At 41.7% G+C, this 23,034-nt stretch overlaps 1 protein-coding gene across 1 annotated transcript in view; it reads right to left on the reverse strand.

Annotated features, from left to right (window-relative positions):
- The window catches only part of atg7 (ATG7 autophagy related 7 homolog (S. cerevisiae)), a 51,530-nt gene that overhangs the window by 9,720 nt on the left and 18,776 nt on the right, over positions 1-23,034 (reverse strand). The window contains exons 17-18 of the mRNA XM_076111100.1: positions 18,908-18,988; positions 13,930-14,052 (exon numbers count right to left, since the gene is read on the reverse strand). Coding sequence (XP_075967215.1) covers positions 13,930-14,052; positions 18,908-18,988 — 204 coding nt within the window. The remainder of the gene's footprint in view (positions 1-13,929; positions 14,053-18,907; positions 18,989-23,034) is intronic.

A 23,034-nucleotide genomic window follows, 5' to 3' on the forward strand; every position in this document is an offset into this window, starting at 1 on the left:
GGGAAGGGCACGGTACAGTGAAATACAAATAGGATCAAATTAAAATAAGAAGACGTCAAGATGCAAAACTACTCTACCAGAGCACACGAATGGTGGATCAACCAGCTTTATTGCAACCCTTTGCAATAAGTGTTGCATGTGGGAGTTTATGTTATGTTATGTAATCCTAACATAAACACTGCTATTTTAGAGATGGAGTCCACAATAGAGCACGACCAAACTGATGCAACTTCATTTGATTCAATGCAATTTCTTCCAGAAGCAGATCAGGGGCGATGGGCTTTCATAACTCACGAGCACTTTTTTTCCCTTTGTGGAAATCCCACTAAAGACATCAATTTGACTTTTCCTTACTGTTTTTGATGACTACCACAACTTGTGGTTTATTTCATCCAACTTTTTCATCCACGATATGACTAATCTGTCAAATATTCCCATTGGGAGAAGGGCCGTCATGTGCTCTGTTTGCTGCTTTTTCAGGCCTTTATTTTCTACTCATTGCCACTTCAGGCTATCCGAAGCCATCCAACAGTAAAAACATGCTACTGAAGGACTCTAAAGCTTCTAATGCCTTGTTTAATAAAGTAATGTCTCCAGGCAGCGTATACAATTCCACACAATAAGCAGAGCTTTGGCTAATATTGCTTGGCAGTAAAAACACCCGTTTGATAAAGTAGTTCCAGATGCGTCAGTGAATACAAGATGTTGGGACTGTGTGAGATCCAGATTCAAAGCTCTACTTTTGTCCGATTTGGAAATTGAGGTCGTCACCTAAAACAGATTACAGCACTTGAGATTGTTTAAGTCTAAACATCCTACACGCAAAAAACTATTTCCACCAACATACACAGATTTTAGATTCTTGACAGTCAGTCTGGGGCGCATGTATTGTCAAGCAACAATTTGAAATTTAAGGAAATACTCCGTCGTTCTTGGTCCAATCAGCCGCCCAAAACATAACCACTATACGATTGGTTCAACAATCGTAATGTGTGGCCTCGCTGAAGAGCAGTGTCTATATTTTCTCTGCAGTCAAACTACTATACAAGTGATCCTGTGGAGCCTAAAATTGCATTTTATGTTTTTATTCCTGCCAAAAAAACATTGTAATCTGAGTTGGACAACTCAAGGCCTGAATAACTCAAACCTCTACGTAACATAGCCGTAAAGTTTAGCTTTTTTTTCAAATCTAAACCTTTTCCACATCGAATGTCTCCCTCGTGCTACAGTATATCTGGACTGAGATCACACAGATTAAGGTAGCTTTTTTTTCCCCTCCTGTTGAATTATGATTTTCTCCTCTTCCATTTCCTGCAGCGATCCGCTGCGTTCTCTCTCGTGTCCTCTTTGTTCCAGGCCTACGGCTCTCAGGGGTTGGATTAGTCCATGCGTTTGTGCGGATGTGTATGTGTGTGTGAGTGTGTGTGCGCATGAGGACACATTGTATTCACTGAGACCGGAAAAGGAAGAGGAGATGGGTGGAAACAGGAAGAGGAGGGTCACCAACTAACTAACCTGCAGTCTCAGCAGCACATGTCCTGTCCTCTGGGTTTGACACCAAACTGACCAACTAGACCCACAGCCAAGAAGAAGAAAAAATTGAATTTAAAAAATAAATAAACAGTTTTAGAAAGTTACAGAAATTTCCGAACACATCCTCCTCTAATCTCATGTGGGACAGGAGTCGGGGGAAGTTTCCGAAGAATCCCTTGAAGGGATAAACCAACAGAAAGATATATTTAAAGGTTTAGTGTGCAGGATCTGGAGGCATCTAGAGTTGCAGATTGCAACAAACTGATACTTCTCCCGTGAGCCAAGCAAGTAGAAGTACAGCGGCCGACACGAAAACGCAAAAAAGCAAACGGCCCGATCTTGACACAGTGTTTGGTTTGTCCATTCAGGGCTACTGTAGAAACGTGCAAGACATGCGTAGAGAAGAGGCGTCGTAGGGAAAGTGAAGGATAACATGGGTGGGAGTGAAGGTGGTTTGACGAAAGAGGAAAGAGCCGGTTTGGAGGAGCCCTGGTGGGAACAGAGTTAGTGTGTAGGTCCCAGCTGAGGTCACGTCCCCCGGCTGCGTTTTCATGAACTCCCGAGTCTCAGGGTAATCAAACAAAGCACCGGCACTCGACCCAGATAGCAAACCTTGCAATCAAACCTCATAACAGAGACACACCAAACCAGGAAGTGATGCGCCATCCTCCCGTCTTTTCTCATTCCCATTTCATAATAAAGGACGCTCGTCATATACTTTCAGGGAACTTTACTCTAGGACTCTGCTACCACCACCACCTCCCCGTTCTCCCTCTCAGAGTCATAAAGGCCAGCTACAACAACAAACGGAGTCTCTCTCGGCTGGGTGTGGTGGCCTGCAGAGCAACAGCTGGGTCCTGTTGTTTCTCCTGAGACCCAGACTGACTGCTCACCCTCTTTTTCAGGACAGCTCTCCCTCCGTGTCCTTAGCTTGTTCTTAAATGTTAAAACTTTTTTTGTTTTTGCTCACTCAGCATTGCTGTCATTTCTAGGTACTCTTATCTGAACTCTTCACGGATTATATTAGAATGAATCCCTCGTATTTCAGGTATTGCTCTTAAACTGTCTTACATCAACACTCTTCTTCTCTCTCAAAGGTTTGGATTCTCTCTTGTTCTGCTTTTCCGTTTAATCTCTCACTTAATCCGTCAGTCCCCATCCTCCCTCTTCCTCTCTCCCGCTGTATCACAGCCTGGCCCCTATTTCCCTCTGACACATTTCCTGTATGCTAGAGAAGGTCATCAACACATATTCAGTCATACGTCACACGAGTCATAAAAGTGTTTCATAACACAAAATAAAGTTTCTCATTCTTAAAACACAAAATTATCAAAATGCTGAAACATAGTGTAGACATGCAGCTTTGAATCCTTTTTTCAAATAACACAAGAATGAAGGAATGACAGTTTTTAATCATCTTCTCTTGTTTATGACGATAATTCGCATCACAATTGCTGTAAAGGATAAAATAAAGGTTCTTAACAGTTTGACGCCTCCATTTAGTTCAGTTCCCTCTGGAGAGGCATTACCCTGTGTGTGTGTGTGTGTGTGTGTGTGTGTGTGTGTGTGTGCGTGTGCGCAACCAGTATAAACTCTACCTAATGAACTGTTTTGAGCGTGCAACTAACCAAATGGCAATAACAGATCAACTTCAGAGGCTGTGTGTGTGTGTGTGTGTGTGTGTGTGTGTGTGTTGCCAGTTCAGACCTGCCCTAGGTTTAATTAACTGTGAGTCAAAGCCAACTCACGTGTGGTCAGAAGAGCAATCAAACACTAGTCGGGCCCCATGAGCACACGTAAAACACATGCACGCACGTAGGCATGCATGCACACACACACACATACAAACACACACACGCATACACTCGCACACATGTAAAGAAACACCCTTCAGGGGAATAAACATTATGAAATTAAAACAGTTTCCCGCTTTGTTTTTTTCCTGTTGTTTTAGAAGACCTCAGTTCGAATCAGGACAACTTACAAATCATATTAAAATGAATCAACAATCTTCATGAAGCAACAAGCCCTGACACGCACACACACACACACAGATCAAGACAGTAAAGTGCCTAGTAAACCACAGTGGAGGCAATCTTTTGATCTGATGCTAAGAGCACCAGGCAGTCACAGTCTTTCATTATAAAGACGTCTTCACTCTGAGAATCAATCACTCACAACAACTTCTTTCTTTACAAAACAAAGCAAACTTTTATTTAACACATGAATGTTAAAACTGTGACGGATCATTTTTGACAATCGAATTCTTGATCGAACAAACCAAAAATGTTTTCAAAGCACACAGTCATCAGCTTTTGGACTTGGGAGCCATGACGCTCATGTGGCTACACACAGATGTTCGTGAATAGTCAATAATAATAACATGTTTTGTTTTAGCTTAATTTGAATGAGTCACTACAGTGATTCGGTTTTTAAATTAAAATTAGGCCAGAGGAAATGATGCCAGTCACAAATGTTTGTTCAAGAACAAAAGTGTAGTTAATCAGAATAATGGGGGCACAGACACACACACACACGTGTGTGCGTACATGTACACATATTATTTATGTTTGCGTGTCTGTGTGAGTAATTATCTGAACCAGAGGCTTGATACTATCACCGTCTTCCATGTGCTGGACAGAACAGCATCAGGGGAAAAAGATAAGAACTGGCATTGTGGCCAGATGTACATAAATGTGTGTGTGTGTGTGTATTTCCTTTTCAGGCCAGAGAGCTCCAGGGCAGATTACCTGCGACTAGCCAGGAAGGCTAGAATCAGGATTTACAAGAATCAGACATGTGCACGCACGCACTGACACACACACACACACACACACACACACACACACACACACACACACACACACACACACACACACACACACACACACACACACACACACACACACACACACACACACACACACACACACACACACACACACACACACCTCAGTCTTTGATGCAGCTGGAGAATCTTTCTGTATCAAAGAACCAGAATCAGAGGAATAAACAGCCCTGCACTCATACAAGAATCATATAAATACTTACTTATTTCGCATGTTTAGATGCTTGTGTTTATTTATCCATTATTAAAAGGAAAGGCATTTTAAGATGAAGTAGCTGCGATAGATTGTCTTAAACAGTCACAACTAGTGAAGAGTGAGGTACCATTGTGTTGCTTTATATTTAGGCTGCTGAGTGGGGTCCTCGGCCATCACTTACTGCATGTGCTCAGCTGACTCACATACAACAAGTGAATGTTAGTTTGCATTAGTTTGGAGGCAACAATAGAGCATTAACAGGACACGGTCCTGAGATTTCAATGAAATGACTTATCAACTCCCCAACTGTATACAGAGGGATGCAGGCGCCACATTTAAGCTCCACAATGAAGTCAGGCAGGTAAACATGCTTCAAATCCAGCATTGGTCTCTTTGAACTATCTTAACTAACTTTTTTTCAGTCATTAAATTGTATCCTAGAGGATTAAATTCCATCCTATGTGTAATGGACAATTTCATGTGTGCAAGTGCACATTTCAGGTCGACTACTTTGAAACATGAACACTGTATTTCTATCATTTTACTCGTTTTATTTTCATTATTTATTGAGATAAATAATAAAATGATTGTCAGCTTGTTGCAAAAACGGTTGTCTGGTGTTTCGGAATCTGATTAGCCTTAAAAAAGTGATCTGTTTCTGAAACTGGGCTCCCTGGATCACACTTCATTCCTGTAAACACCTTTCCCTCAACAACATGCATTTTTGTTTTGTTTTGGCTGAACACCCAGTAAGTCATGAGAAACAGGTAATAGGTAATAGGCAAACAACAACAAAATAGGATTTTTGTCTTATTCTCCCCGTTTCCAAAAGAGTGAATGATTTTGTTGTTTTCTGCATTTCAAAGCCAAGCTAAGAACAAGAAATGGTGACAACAGAAAACAACATCCATGGGCTCTCACTATCAGATAAATGTTTACTGAGAAAATCTGGGATATTAGTGAGTCTTTCAAAGGGGCTGTTTTTGTTAACAAGGTAAACGTGACCCTGTGTGAAGGCCTAATTGAAACGAGACAAACATATTATTTTTCAAAATAGAGGTGGCGATGTGGCAATGTTTATCTGTTGATCTCATATATCATAATGCCCATGTTAAAGAACAGTAGCAAAACATTCCGTATGATGTGTGAGTGAGTGCGTGAGTGAGTGAGTGAGTGAAAGCCCACTTTAAAAGTGCAAAGCCGATACAGATACAGAAATAGTCGTCAAAAGCTACCGAAGAGGAAGAGTAGGAGCTAAACGGGGACGACTAGACTACTACTCAGTCTGTTCGTCTGTCTGTCCGTCCATGCACACAGCCAGCTGCCAGGCCAGAAGAAGGCATCACTGTGGACTGACTGGCGCCGGGGAGGAGCGACCCCTTATAGGAGCAGGGCCGCTCTAAGTTTTCCCACATAGTGAAGGAAAAGTTGGCTTTATGGGTCCTATTTATGACTTGTGAAAATAACTCTCCCAAGATTAATGATTGTTAATTCTGAATGGGCCCCTTTGGGCTCAAGAAGCGAGACAGCTGTCCTGGGTGCCATGCATCCACTTTGCCCCCCACCTACAGTCCACCTCCTCACCGGCTCCAGCCCTGTGTACGAGTGTAGTATTAATATACAGCCCACTAAAGTAGTATCCCCTCAGCAGTGGAGTAATGTGCAGGCCAAAGAGGTTCACATCTTATCACCTGCTATATTTCACACTATACCCTCTTCATCTATATAATCTACGTTACATACCATATGGAAAAGTATTAAATATAACAGCCCAAAAGAGAGTTACACATAGTTTTTGGCTTCTTATGGTGACTAAGAACTGTATATTTAATATGAGTTATTTTCTGTATGTATCCTGGGTATTTATATTTGACTGGTATTCTGCTTGAGATAGCACCTTCTCATAAGGGGAACACTGAGCAGCTATGCTCGACTCATATTACCTCAGCTACAGAAACAGAAAGGAGGGGGGGGGGGGGGGGGGTATTAAAGGAATGATGACATAGCTGACCCACCTGACCAAAGTGCTGGATGCAAATGTGCCCTGAGACAGAATGTGTGTTCTTTAACAGACTATCATTCCCCACCATAATCCAGAAGCTATTTAAACTATATAGGATTCTTATATGACGGTGAACAAATGCAATAAAGTTTGTGTACATGTAGTTTGGGTGGACACTCTGATGCTGGACTGCACAAAAGAAAGTTACTGTTCATGAAAAATGATAGTATCTACTATGATTACCAATATGCACTGTGCAGTAAATACAGAATCGGATACATATTTCACACAAAATGTCTCCAAAACCATCATTTGTAACCTGGGAGGACACCATGAGAGGGTAGTTAAACGCAGTGGACTCAAGAGTCAGGACAGTTGTCAGGTAAATAATTATTCATAAATACAACAGGAATCTTCACTACCAAATATACTCACATCCGTAAGGGAGAAAAAGGTTAGGAAGGTGAGCAAGCAAGGTTAAAAGTCAAGCCACAGACTGACTTAAAGCTTCTGAATTTATCCCGTAAAGAACTGTGGAGATTTAGACCAACTATAGCACTGAACATGTGTGTGCATGTGTGAGAGAGACAGCACTCCAGAAGGAGAGAGAGAGAGAGAGAGAGAGACTCTGTACAGAGAGGAAGCATAGGAGGTGTGATGGGTCTTTACATAGCTGACATACATCCCTAAAAGTAGACCACACATTTATAATTAGCAGTGCAATAGATGTCAGGCAGGCATAGCTGGCATACATGTGGGACATTAATGCACACATGCTTAGTACCGGAGATACATGATGACACTGGCATAAGTGTGTGTTTGTGTACTTTACGTTTGTCATTAATAGGGATACCAGAAATGTAGTGGTCAATACCAATACTAGTGAAACTCCACGATTCTCCATATCCATTAGACACCGAGGTAAGAAAACTAAACAGAAGAATAAATCCATGTACGTCAACATACACCCCTTTATTATCGTTTGCATACTGTTTTTATGTGAATTTATCATTACTCTCTGATGATCAGCCTCATATTCCTCGCCTAAAGACAAGATTACATTTGAACACATCATTATAATGTCATAATGTACCTTCGCCTCGCACTCATTTTTACTGAATGGAGCTTGAACACATCATAATGTAACTAAATGCAACATCCGTTTCCAAGGGGACATTATATTTATTGTTTTATCAAAGCAATCGTAGATATTCATGTATTCATTTAATTGATATAACACAGATAAACGCATGAAGTCCTAATATTGACTTTGAAACATGAACATTTTGCCTTTATAAATGGCCTGAATAAATAAAAATAAAATAAATGAATTATCAACTATTTCTGTTGGTCAACTAACTAATAAACTTGGTTTTTGCAGTATCTGTAATACATGTAACCGGGTGGGAGGGCTGGACCATATTCTGTCATCACATTTGATTTAATAGAACTTTTTAAAACACTCTTGAGTGTAAGATTGCAAAGAATAAAAGGGTGTGACTTTCATACAAACAGACATTAAACTGGATGTTTTGAAAACATGGCAACACAAAAAAAAAAACGTGAAATAAATGGAAGAAAATGGAACTTGAAATATACAACCATTCAGGGACAAGGGTTGAAGAGGGTCAATTGCGCCTGATTTGAAATTTGTAACGGATACAACTTTTTGAAATGTCTCTCATTCTCTCTCTCACCGGAGCGTGTGCAGTGTGCTAATGAAAAAGCAGACCTAATATGTTTCCACGAGTCCATCTGGTAATAATCGCAGCATGTAGCAACCGTAGCTGTGTTTGGATAAAGCTCTGACATCCATGGGGCCCTCTGACGCTCAAGTGTGTGTTTATGTGGGGGTGAGAAAGAGAGAGAGGAGGAGAAAGGAGGGGAAAGTGTGGTGAGAGTCTGTGATACTGTGTGTGTGTGTGTGTGTGTGCATACATGCTCCCACTTGTGTGTTTCCCAAGCTGCTGGGTGAGGAGCCAACATAACTACATCAACTTTATCATCAGCACAGTGTTGTACGTAGACCAGAGCGTGGGTGGATGGGTAACCTCTGCTCCTTCGGGCCATTAGCATGACTCAAGGTGATGATTAGTGGCCTCTGATGGCGCACAGACTGCTATCAAACGCACAGATCTGAAGTAACAGAGTTGTCTATATTATACCGCACGCTGCCTCTGTGTACTGCGGTCAGGCAAAAAAAAAAAAGAGGAGCTTGTCAAGACCCAGGATTTTCTTTTATCAAGACTTATCATGCTTGGAAGTGGAGTGTGGTTCAACTCAGTGCATAGCCTAGTAAAAAAAAAAAAAAAAAAAAGATTTAGCTTATAATTGGCGGAGAGATTGCCCTGGAACTAACTCACCATGTACACGATACTCCCAACTGTAAATGTCACTTATTGAACTGTTCTTGAGCAAGACACTGATCTCATGAAAAGTTGTCCTGGATATCTGGAGTGTCATCTACAAAACAAATTGGGGGGCCCAGACCCCCAAGGACCTCATGGACCTGGAAACTTCCAGGAAGGTCTCGTATTATTAATTAGGGATTGAGGTAATTCAACAAGGATTTCATTTCAAAATGCAACATTGAGATGATGATGTTGAACAAAGACAGGTTACACCCTCAACAAGTAAAATCCACAATATACACCCTCTCTGTGTGACCCAGTTCTGCACTGGGGACCAAACCATGTGTCAACTACATAAGGGGTTCTGGTCATGAGCTTGACACCCATTGTATAAGTTTACAATAATAATTTTAAGTGAATCACTTTGCAGAATATGTAATTAGTGAAAAAACTCATGTCACAAGATCAAACCAAAGAAGAAAAAACTCGTGTGACAAGTGACACATTCTTCTTCTAAGTTCAACGCAAACGTCTTCATCTTGTGACTTACTGGCAGCGCTCAGTCGGCGTAGGTGGAAGGGAGTGGAACGAGAGCTGTGCAGAAAGGCCCTTTGTGCTGAGAGGGTCACGCATTCTCTGTATACGGGACATTCACAATGAGGCAGACTCGTGTGTGCGGAAACACACGCACGCACGCGAGCAGAAGGATCGCTTACTGAAAATGATGAAAGGAATGTGTCACATGAAGAGTGACCAGTGACGGAGGGCTTCCTTTGATATCACGTGATGGTACAAGCAGGGTACAACTGGGTAGTGACTCATTTTATTTACTTAAAACTTGGGACTTGAAACTTTGTCTATAATTGTATCTATCCTACTTCAACCCTTATAACCGTTTCTTTCATATATATTGGTTAGTTTTAACGTTGTCCTATAATTGTTTTCACTCTATGTGAAGCACCTTGAGAATTCATTATTATCATTGTTAAATTATTTTAAAAAACATCATTTTTTAGTGGTAGGGGGTTTTCTGAAGGCTGTTTCTTTTCTTCCTAAAAGAACTGGGAACAACAAATACAAAACTTGAGCTATGGCTGTTTATGATTTAATGTGAGGTACTGCAGAGCCACTAAGTAGTATTTTAACTTAAACAATTTAAGATTATAATGTATCATTTCTCTTACTACAATTTCTGGATGTTTCAGTTGTACTAAAGAAAAGGCACCACATCATTTGTATGTGGAGGTTTTCATACTGTGCATAGCCCTTTTATATTCTGCTAATAATATTAAAAGGCTCTCAGATGTTGTAGGGAGAAAATCCATGTCCTTTGATCTCTATCCTCTTACATAATACGGATCCGCCTGACCCCTTTCTGTGCCTGTATGGACGAATATATACGCCATTTTATATAATTTCACCTGCCAAGCCAAAGACAGCGGGTGGCTGCGTCAGAGGAGATGAACAACATCCTGCACAGACTGTCATTTCCTCTCAGGCTCTTTGAGTGTTTTGTGTGTGTGTGTGTGTGTGTGTTGATTCAGGAAGGCTAACCAGCCAACACAACACCCTTTTCTGACATGCTAACACGTATCTACACTGGTTTAACATTTGTTTAAATGCTTCGCAAACTGGACTGTGTTCAGTTCAGGTAACCCGTCGTTGAACGTGCAATAGGGACTCATCTGGAAGGGCCAATGTGTGCCATCTGACCTGGTTGAACTGAAGGGACACTACTTAGCTTTGGTGAACAGGCGTTTCTATTATAAATGGTCAATTTGGTAAATGTTAATAATGCTTAACTGCATTTAACCGACAACATGACTTGTCAAAAGTAAAGTAAAGAAAAGAAACCGCGTATAAGCCGAGACATGTGGCACGCAAAAGGCTCAATAAAATATGTTTATAGAATATGTTCCTGAAAAGATTTGAGGCGAGAGATACGCAATGCAGTCACAGAATCTTGATTTATATTTGATCAGCGCTGCCTACTTTGATGGTTTTATCTGAATTTGTTCGGCAATTTCAGATAAAACAGCGAATGGTCAGTCAACCCGCCGAGCCGTATCATCAACACGCCACTGGATCTCCAGAGAAAGCAAATAGGACAAGTCGTCCTCACAAACATCAACAGATTTGGTGTATCTCCACCATCAGACGATCTGCCGAGCACTTGGTTTGAAGTATACTGAGGCTGAGGGGAGTGACAGTGGATGCAACAGTTGCAAGGACTGCTGTCGGGAAACTGGCCGTACCAAATTGTAGAGTAAAAGTGGTGAAAAACACAGTACAAGGACAGATCATGCCATGAATATTTAAAAATGGTTTGTCATGTTTGCCTTTCTTAACCACTCATGACATGTTGCATACTTACCTTTAAAATACATGTAACTAATTTGCCAGACGCCAGACTCGTAGTACATTTTCCACTCTGCCAAAGTTTAAAATCCCAATCGGACTGATCTCACAAAGAAGCCATCCACACTGATCTGCTCACACACACACACACACACACACACATGCACGCACGCACGCACACGCTTTCAGTTAGTCTAAACTTTTACCGAACTTGAACTCCCCTAAAACGCTGTGGTGACTGCATAAGAAGTAGTTCTCAGGTTACAAACTCGCCCAAAATAGGCCATAAGTACATAGTACTGCTATCTGGTGACGTAGATTATAGTTTAGAATGGCTACACACACTTGAACATGCAATGACACACACAGATACACACAATCTGTAAAGAATTCAGCACCATGCTTTAGGGAAAGACGTGAGCATGGGTAAAAATAACAACTTAATATGCAAATAAAGTCATTTAAATCCACTAAAATCCACGCACAAACATTTTGTAAAACATAACCAATTCTTTTGTGTTTCCTAATCAGACGATAGGCTGACAGACGCACTTAAAATCACAGACCTACAGTATGTCTAACTTCTAAAGAAGAACCTTCTTAAAGCAACAAGTCATTAAATAAGCCACTGGAAGCCATGAGCATCATCCACTGATGACTCATAGCTGTATACAACTCCAATACATAAAAAGGTATCCCACAAGGACCCTTTAAACCCCTCATTTTTACATTGAGAATTATCATTATTTCGGGCCGGTACTTCTTAAAATATGGGACAAGATCCGAAATGAGCCACAGGCCCGTTTCTAGTGGGATCCCGCATGAAATAAGTAATAATATGCTTTCAGGAGCGGGAGAAGAGCCTCTGCGCTTTCCTGGAATAGGAAAAAAAACAAAAAAACTTGAAGGGACGTCCTCCAAGTGCAGTAGTTTTTGGAGTAGCTAATCTGTGTACAGGAAACAGGCGCTAAGACTTTCGGCGCTAGTGGGCTGAGCAATCAAAACAATCTCTCTATCTTCTGATTGAGGAGAAAGGGACCTGAGCCAGACACTTCAACACACTCCATCAAGGGAGAGGGCGGGTTGAATAGAGAAGGAAGGAACAATCGATAGAGAGAATGATAGAGAATGAGGTAAAGATTGATAGAGGGAATCAGGGAACGAGAGTGAAAAGGACAAATATATATATATTCTTCTTTGCCAGCTCCTACTTTCTTTCTCTTTAATCTCCTGTCCTATTTTGCTTTCCGTTTGTTTTTCTCCTCGTCTTTTCGAACTCCACTGCCTTTCTCTTATCTACACTCTTTTCCCTCCTTTCCGTCGTGCGTCCTTGCATTTTCTCTTCTAGCCTCCTCCATCTGTGTGTTATGAGTAGGAGTTGTGGAGAAAGTACGTGGGATTTTCCCACAGCTCGGCATGACCAGACCCAACCCCTCCCTCCCTCCCTCCCTCGTCCTGTCTCATGTCAAGAGGGGAGTCTTGAGGAAAACCACCCATATTCCACCACCAAGTATTCTGCATGTTTGTTGGAACGTTTTGCCCCTCGTTGCTCCGTAGACATCAACTGTGTGCTGCTACGGCAACAGAATAATTACAACGGGACAAAAATATCTCTGCCTTTGAGTTAAAACAGTGTAGCTCCTATTAAAACATTTCATTCAACAAATCTCACGAATGAAACTTCAGTTTCCACAAGAGGAGCTGATAAATCTCAGCTCAATGGTAAGCTCCATCTAGCCATCCATTTTCTGTCCCTTATTCGGGTCCAGGTCACGGCTCCAGCAGGGTAAGCAAGAACACCCAGAAGTCCTTCTCCCCAGCCATGACGTCTGACTTCTCCTGAGACATTCCCAGGCGAGGCAGGATATTGAAACCTCTTAACGTACATTGCAGATGCTGCACCGATTCACCTGTCGTTCTTTGTCTTCCCCTCACGTGTGAACGTGCTTGACTTATTGCCTAAAATACTCACTTACTCCAGTTACACAAATACCAAATGCTGTTTAGCTATGGTCCCATATTCTCACAGTACCCCCTAGAAGACACCCAGAGAACTCCATCATAAGCCTTCACACGACACAACATTACTCCTGCTCAATGAGTGAGTTTCCACATTCTGATGCAACCACATTTCCTACATAAAGGTCTCCCAAGAAGGCACAGCACAGCCTCTGCTCCAGAGCCTTCAACATCTCAGAGCAAATTTCATCCTCTGCAGTGCTTTTTTAAAATTATTTATTAGGGATCTTTCCAAGAAAGATGGCCAGGTATTCCACCCCCGAGTCCTCCGCCTCCTTCACAAAGTGCACATTCGGTCAGGTTTAGAAGTCGCTGAAAGCGTTTCTTCCACAGTATCCCAGCTCAAGGCCGGCAGCTTCTGACCTCCTGAACCGACCGTAAAAAAACATAAAGTTGTCAGATAGATAAACACGAAGACGATTTTTCTCTTGTAAAACTGGGTTAAGAGAAAAATCAAACACCAACTCCAAGGCTTCACACTTGTGCATGCATCAAGTGTGACATTGTGCTTTTATCAATGTACATGTCGACGCTGCGGCCTTTGTCTCTGACTGCAGCAGGCTTTTGTGTGTGTGTGTGTGTGTGTCTGTACCCGTTTGTGGTGTATAAGAGTGTGATTTACCTCTGCAGCCTGAGTCTCCTGGTGCAACAGTGTCAGCCCCGTCAGGTCCTCCAGGAAAGAGTGGGATGAATTAAAGACGTTGGACAGGAAGTTGAAACCTTCCCTCTCATAGCTGTCCAGGACCTGGACGAAATAAACAACATGAACAAAGAACAATTTCCAGTGATTGAACAGGAAATGTAATGTCTATTGGTAGGTTAATAATAAATCCATTCTGATTGAAACATTTCCACTGCAGGTAGTTATAGAACTGTACCGATTCCTTGCTGCATATTGAATATCAAATTGCTGCTCCTGTGATTTACATTGCTACTTTTTATTTAATCAATGTGTAGACAACAGTGGACCAGCGTAAACAGCAATTTTGAAATGATGTGGAACCAACAGAGTACTTGACAAAATTGACAAAAAGGGAGAAAAATAAGTCGCTGTGTGTGTGTGTGTGTGTGTGTGCGTGTGTGTGTGCGTGTGTGTGTGTGTGTGTGTGTGTGTGAATGTGTGTGTGTGTGTGTGTGTGTTACTGAGGCGCCTGCCTACAAACACAATACATTTACACAACAGCAAGTTGTAGACCTTAATGGAGGACGGTTGAATGCTGGGGAAGTAATTTCCCTGAAAGGTCTGATTCAAGTCTCAAGGGAAGAGAAGCTTAAAGCGAACATAAATTAATTTCTTCACCTTTAACTGCACTGTCAAGTAAAACATTGCGTAATGTCCAAGACACTTCTAAAAGTTCAGTGCTTGGTGAAAGTCCCTTTTAGAGTCTGATGTGTACACATTGAGTTGAGGGCTGAGTCATGCTAATGCATCAGGACGTGTTCACTTGAATCAAAAACATTAGGAGAAATTGTCTCTCAAAAGTAGATAAAAATAATCTTTTAATGGTATGAAATAAAAGTGCGCTCTTGTCCGTATAGGCACAACCTCTGAAACACCGGAACTCAGTGTTTACCTTGATCTCCTACCAGCACTGACTTCAAATACCCACACCTTCTTTCCAACACACACACACACACACACACACACACACACACACACACACACACACACACACACACACACACACACACACACACACACACACACACACACACACACACACACACACACACACACACACACACACACACACACACACACACACACACACACACCCTCTGCCCTCTCGACTACCTTCCTAAGCTTGGCCAAGCCTTTCATGGACGCCCACAGACCCTCCTCTGCAGGTGTAGGGTTACCTCTGCCTCAGACATCAACACACTGTGAGCATCAACATCTGTGCATGCGTGCGAGTGCATGCGCGCGTGTGCGTGTGTGTGTGTGTTCGCAGACTGACATGGCGTCTAGTCGTGGAGCCAGACACACCACACACAATGCACACTGACGTGTCCCTCGTTCGTCTTTTCAACCTCTCCTTTCTTTCCTTCCCTCTCTTTTATTTCTTTGATTCTCCACTTCCATCCATGGGATCCGTTACATGAGACGCCAACGGCCAAAACACACTTTGTTGAAATATAGATGCCCACGACACAGAAAGCAACTTGATAACTGCGATGATCTTGTGATAAAGTTGACAAAGTCACTACGTGTAATGCACACAGACACAGAGTTACACACACACACACAACACACCAATATCCTCAATATCCTTCACTCATATCAATAGTAGACAAGATCAAGACAAAAGACTTTGACAGAAAACAGTCACATGGAAAAAAAGTCACAAATTCAGCCAACTCAAATGAGATGGGGTTGTGAATTTTGACCATTTAATTGTACCTACATCAAATGCTTTATGTATTTAGGGATTCTCAATTTTACAAAACTGAGTGTTTGGCACTTTTACAGCTGCAACTTGATGAAACAACAGAAATAATTTGTAGAACAATTTTCTTTCGAGAGGTTACAAAGCTTGATAGCGGACTGAAGCATCTAATATCTGACCAATTCAAACCGCGCTGTGCCAAAATCACTGTGGGGAATATGTCGTAAAAACATAAACATAATGTAAACACAGAGAACGGAAGAGACTTGAAACGTTTACTAGATTCCGTTGCCGTTAATCAGGCGCTGGCGGGTTTCAGTAGTGACAGCACAACGGAATCATCAACATCTGGATTAGATGGTGTGCTGCACATCTGTATACTAACGTGTACATGTGCACTTGTCCTAAAGCTTCCTTCCTTATAGAGCCATATAAATCTCAACCCTCTGGCTGTATTTTACAGTGGTGACTATTTCTTTTTGAAGTTGTTAGTGGATCCATACTGTGCGGATGCTCACTGAAAGTATCCGACACTATAGGCTAAGTGTGTGTGTGTGTGTGTGTGTGTGTGTGTGTGTGTGTGTGTGTGTGTGTGTGTGTGTGTGTGGCATCCTTAAACATATCAAACATACACTGGGTGGTCATGGTGGCTCAGAGGGGTTTTAACTAATGTTGTGAACATGAAAAACGGAGTTGACTGCTGTATTTCAAAGTACAGGTCAGTTCAAATCAATGACCGATACATAATCAATGAAATGCTCAGAGGTTCTTGGTTCGTGCTTTTGCCGTGATGTGACACTTACTGAACACGATGAGTAAACAGTTCCTGGTGATTCAACGGTTTTGACTTCCCATCGTTAACTTGTAAAGTCAACACGCTAGGTTAGACACTTGCCTTGAAAACGCACAACCTCCATACTGACTCACTGAGTAACCACTGAGGCCTCATGGTATGTCGGTACCAGCACACTTTACAGGAAGCACATCCCATAACGTGTGTGTATAGTTGGAGCTATGCGATTGCTGTACAATGCATGCGTGTCGGTGATATAAAACATGAAGTTATTTATTCTAGAATTAGTTATGACATTTCCAGAAATTGCATTTAGTGTGGAAGTGGTTGCTAGTAAGAATGTAAATATAAATAAAATATTCAGTGTAGTGATGCAAATCCTGTATATTTTAGTTTGTTTCAAGGGTTTTCATCTTTGGCATGAAGGATTTTGACATCCACAAGTCCTTAATGGGATCGGTGCTGGATACTAAATTCCACCCAAATACATTAAAAGTTGTAATCTTTACAATCTGTGACATGAGGACGGTTTATTTTAAGTATAAGTATAAAACAGTTATACCACTCTAGTTATTCAGAAGGAAGAAATGCATTACCAGAGAAACCCTGAGCTACGTTGTTACTTTGCACTACACATCTAAAAAAAAAAGAAACTTCTTTTGCCATTAATAATGGTAGCATGTGGCATATTTGGTGGTGTTAGTACCAGTCGTTGTAGTAAGAGGTCTCTGGCATGGTTTAAGACCACGTCAGCTGAGATTTACTCTATAGTGTGTAGTTTTATTGGCTTGCAGCCCCAGAAAGAGTTGGCACACACACACACACACACACACACACACACACACACACACACACACACACACACACACACACACACACACACACACACACACACACACACACACACACACACACACACACACACACACACACACACACACACACACAAAAAAAAGCCCCAACTCTACAGGAACTGCTCCAGCCCAGACAGGGCCTGAATTGTTTTGTTTCCATAGTGACCTGGCAGCACACAGCTGACTGCGGCAGGAATACACGCACACGCACACACACACATATATAAGACAAAGACAGACACACAATCCTGTTACAGTGAATGGGCAGGGAGGGAGAACAGGAAGGGAGAGAAGGTAAGACAGAGGAGAGGAAAAGAGGGGAACTGAAGTAGACTAGTAGAAATGAAGAAAATGAAAGGTAGAAGAGCAAATGCAAAAAAAAAAAAGGGGAAAATGTGTGTGGGTGGGATTAACGGAATCAAAACACAGTCACCAATTTCACTACATAACCTTTATCCCTGCCTCAGCAGAGGATCGTCTTTCCTAACTCATGTTGTTCATTGTTCCCGACTACACAGGCTTCACCTCAATCCCCATCAAACCCCATGAACCCTCCAAACAGACCAAATAATCCCATCAGTCACACAGAAACATGACACCTTAAGATCGAGTGGAACTTTATACTTATTTTCTCAAAAGCAGCGTAGGTGGAGAAAAACTCAAGCAAAGCCAACTAGCCCCCCCGCCCCCCCTCCCCCCTCCCTCTTGGTTTCTCCCTGTGTCTCTCTCGCTCTGTCTTCACATGAAAGTGATGGATCTGGGGCTTTATGACCTCTTTATAGACACAAAGACTGCATTGAGATCAGGGGAGAACGAGAGAGAGAGAGAGAGAGAGAGAGAGAACCAGCCCTCCACTCATCACAACACCCTTTCTTCAGCAGTGCACTTTATCCCCCCCAATCATCTTGCTCTAGCCTCTTTTTTAAAACTTTCTCCCTCTCTAACTTGTGCCCCTCTCCTGGTCTCACACTAATGTACACTAACCAATCACATAGCTGGACACAGTGACCACAGGGCCACCTGGCGCAATGATTGGCCAGTTGACTGTGGACCAATGACAACGTGTTAAAAAGACACAAGGGCAATCTCTCCCCCCCTGCTTGGCTGATTTGGGGATATGTGGACCCTTCAAAAACCCATCTTTACACACGCGCACACACACACACACTGCAGTGGTGGGAGCTAATTCCACTCATACGACAGTCACTGACATCAATGTGCAACTGCTGCCTGATTGTTACCATATGGTTTTACCAGCTTTTCCCTGTGTGTGTGTGTGTGTGTGTGTGTGTGTGTGTGTGTGTTCAGTATTCCTCAAGGGGTAACATTTCAAAACAGCTCCAGTGACTTAGAAATGGGAGGGATGGGAATCCCCCATCTCTGCTAAGTCTGCAATTTGTGCTTTAAAACAATGTTGTTACATAGTAAAATAATCTGATCTGATAAGTAAATCAGAGCCTGCTTATCTGCAACTACGCGGCAATCTTTCTTATATATTGTCTAAACACTGTCTTGTTAGTAAACTGGATTTGAAGACACTAGTCAGTTACAATCCATGCTACTTACAATGGGTGAGCAGGCAGTGCATTTGTCGAAGGCCATGCTTGCAGGCAGGACATTGTCGAACCTTGAAAGAAAGCCTCGGATCTGTGGATGAGAAATCAACACGTCAAAAACTGACATGAAACAGAGGAGCAAAATAGCACAACAGGAGTCCAAAGAGACACACTCCATGAAAACACACGATAACTCAAGAGAAAAAAGAGCAGTGTATGAGTTTACTGAATGTTAAATGTGCCTTTTGGACAGAAAGTATTCAGTTTGTGAGAATAAAGTACCTTTGATGACTATATTCTTTGTAAGTAAAGTACATTGAACAGTAGAGAAGTAGTAAAACATTAAAGCTGGGGTTTGAAGATTTTGGAGGCAGTTTGACTTTTTATGGTTTCTACATTTTAAAATCATGCCAAGAGCGCCCTCTGGTGCCAGAGAGACTACAGCCTTTCTCAGTGAAACACTGAGTGCCTTTCAATATGCCAACATGTGTCCTTGATTGCTGTCCTCGCCTCCTTTCCTCGCATCTTAATCCCGCCTTATGAGAGATGCAAGCGGGGGAGGCGAGTAAGAGACACGAGAAGAGAGAAATCCGCCATTTGAAAGAGAAGTCAATTAAATACGATGTGTGGCACAGCTGCATCATCTGTCCATTGTTTTGTAACAGCACCTCATTTTATGATCTCTGTCAGACGAGCATAACTGTGTTCATGACAATTCATATATTTACTATTAATTACACTCACGATGTGGCAGGATGTGAAGAATGCTCAGATGCCATATTGAACTTTATGTTGTTATTGATTGAATAACAGCAGCTGTTTGCATTTGTAAGCATCGAGTCATGATTATAGCAGTTGAGGTGGATGTAGCCTACAATCAATATAAAAACAGAAGTAATATCAAGGTGAAATGTCAGTAAGGAATGCAGTTAGAACAGTGTCTTACGAGGGTGCTACACAACAGGGGAAAGGCAGAGTCCTGCCATGGGTTGAGATTATTCCAGCCATGTGAAACACCTTTTCACCACATCTCTCACGCCTGAAAGCTTTAATTCCATTCTATTTATAACTACAGTAATTATGGCTAATTACCTTGATTACAGTCTAAAGAACCCTCCACACACACACACACACACACACACACACACACACACACACACACACACACACACACACACACACACACACACACACACACACACACACACACACACACACACACACACACACACACACACACACACACACACACAAAACTCTTTTGTGACAAATGTTGAAATCACCACATCAATATATTCTTTCCATCGCTTACACGTCCTCTCTTATACCCACATCCTCCTGATTTCTTAATAAAAGCTTCACCCATTACGTTTTCTGGTGACGCACGTAGACCACAGCCTCAAGTGACTTTCTGGCTATACTTATTATTGTTAGTGAAACTGACAAATAGTTTGATTCTTTACGGGTTCTTGGATGGGATATTTGGATGCAAACTCTATGACATCTTCATGCCCTCCCCCATTTCAGCTGCCCCTTTCGAGGCCAAATGTGCATTAGCCAAGGCTGTGTGGTAAAGTCAGGCAATCGGGTTCAGATGTACATCTCTCCATCTGTGACTGATAATATAATACAATGTGGTACCGTGCTTCTTGCAAGATGTTTCAATTTAGTCAAACAGCTTCAGCCGGAGGCTCATTTCATTTTGCTCATTTCTTCTTGTCTTTTATATCTTTCCATCTATGTGCCGACTATTTCAACTGGAACGGCACATTCAAGGATGTCCAATAAAAAGGCAGGGATGGATTGAAATATTACCTGCAGTAACAGGCTCTATAAATATAACATGAATGGTGAGAGGACACCTGGGGAGACAGACATGTCCAGTGGATGAATTAACAAATGGAGGGGAGAGTGCATGAGTGAGTCAGACCAATGGGTGAGTGTGGGCAAGTAAGATGGACTTGAACTGACTAGCAGCTCTACATAAAACTGCAAAGCCTTTATAGCATCGTATATATGATAGCATACAACTTTGTCAGTTTACAATTAAATAAATTACGGAAAATAAAGATATTTACACCCAGGTTAATACAGTTACACATATGACACAAACAAAACACATTCAAACTGCTATGACAATTTTACATATCACATTATGTCCTCCTTTATATTGAGTTAAGGAGTCCAGTATAGTGAACAAATAAAATGTGTTTCCAGCTAGTGTCTGTCGACAATTTATAAAAATGTAATTTTGCTATTTTGGTCGTTTCTGTAAATGACAGATGTCCGTCTGTCCTGGTGCCATTATGTTTGCTCATGTGGTATATTTTCAGGCCTTGCACGATACAGCGAAGACCCCAAGTGTAGTTGTCTTAGATGAAAACCAGATGTGCAGGAGACCAGGGGCAGAAGGGTGGATGTGTAGAATGAGGAGGCCACATACATTCTCTTACGTTCCGCCCAGATGTAAACATGACATGTACCCTATATAAAGATGAAGCGAGCGCCCTAGAAGGAGGGACTTTCGGATTCGACTTGAGACCTCCGGACGATCTAGACGTCCGTAATGGCATGTGTTGCTTGTTTGTAATAAACTTTATTATACCAGCAAGAACAGTGTCCACGGAGCATCCTTCATCATCACTTCAACAGAACTGCCGCATGCAAGACACGACACTCACTAAGGGGGTTTTGGGGGAAGATTTTCTTTTTCCAAATGAAGGGTCTAAAGATAGAGGGTCTTTTTAATGCCCTTTGTGATTTTGGGCTATATGAGTAAAAGGTTTACAGCACTCCAAAATGTCCTGTATTGGCGGGTTGTCATTCAGACACTTGTAAATAAAAACGACATCATGCAGTTTCTGTAAAGCACCATAAGCTGTCACTGTGGCACCACGGAAAAAAGAGCGTGCCGCTTCAAACTACATCTGCAGGGTGTTGTATTGGCAGTAGACAGCTGGAGGGACAGGCATCCCAGGCATAATATATACAAAACTGGACGCACACACACACAACCGTGCAATCATTTACACCCGTGTGCATATCGTCTACCCCGCATTTCTCTCTCTCTTTGGTCATCATTGCCTTATTCCCTCACCATCACCCTCTCTCTCTCTCTCTCTACAGAAACACACACACACACACGCACAGCAACACATTTGCATTCCACTTTTCTCTGGATTATTTGGTTGAAATACCACGAGCGGTGGAGGTGTCAAGCAAATGGCAGAAATTCAGATTCTTGGGGTGATGAATACTGATAAAGATGCAAATGGGGTGGGTGAGATACTTGAGTATGTGACAACAGTCAGTAAGAAAAAGGGCACAGCTTGGAAAGCTGCAGAACATTCTTGGGAAAATATTATTTTAAAGACAGGCTTGAAACTAGTGTTTCAATAGAGATGCCCTTCAGGTCTTGTCAACTAAGAAATTGTGTATTGATTTTTTTGATTGGTTTTTGTTCCTTAGTAATCACACTTCACTGACCTCATACTACTATTCACACATTGTTTTTTCTGTCAAACCAACTAATAGATTAGTTAGACTATTAGACCTTAGACTATTGGGAATGTGTAAAGTGAATTGACCTTTAAAATGAGAGATCTATAAAAAAAAAAAAAAAAGACAGTAGCCACTCCACAGAACTGTCGGTGGCTTATATCCCTCAAAAATCTCACAAAAACGATGGAAAGACCATAGAAATATGACTACACAAATTAACTCCCCATTCTTCTCCATAATCTCCAGGAAGTATTAGCTAGCCAACTTACTGACTATCACTATGTATCGACTCAACTCCACTGCTCCTTGACCCATGAAACTGAATTAATTTTGTTCTGCACAACAGCAGCACTTTAACTCTAGTTATGATATGTTATGGTGAGCCACAGGGCTATATCCTTGGCCCATTCTACTTTGGAGCATCGTAATTCATAAAAGACAGAAAATGATCCATTCCCATATATAATACACAAAGACATGCATAGCTGCAGTGCATATTATAAAATGTCTTCATCTCACAGTTTGGTCTTGTTTATGGTCAGACAAGCTCAATCTTCTCTTAATTGTTGACATTTTAGGGTAAGTAGAGTCTCATTCATCAGTTCATTAAGAATCTTGTTAAACACATCAAGTGAC

This window comes from Anarhichas minor, unplaced genomic scaffold (assembly GCF_050575085.1).
Source record: "Anarhichas minor isolate MPS153535 unplaced genomic scaffold, ASM5057508v1 ptg000043l, whole genome shotgun sequence".
Lineage (NCBI taxonomy): Eukaryota > Metazoa > Chordata > Actinopteri > Perciformes > Anarhichadidae > Anarhichas > Anarhichas minor.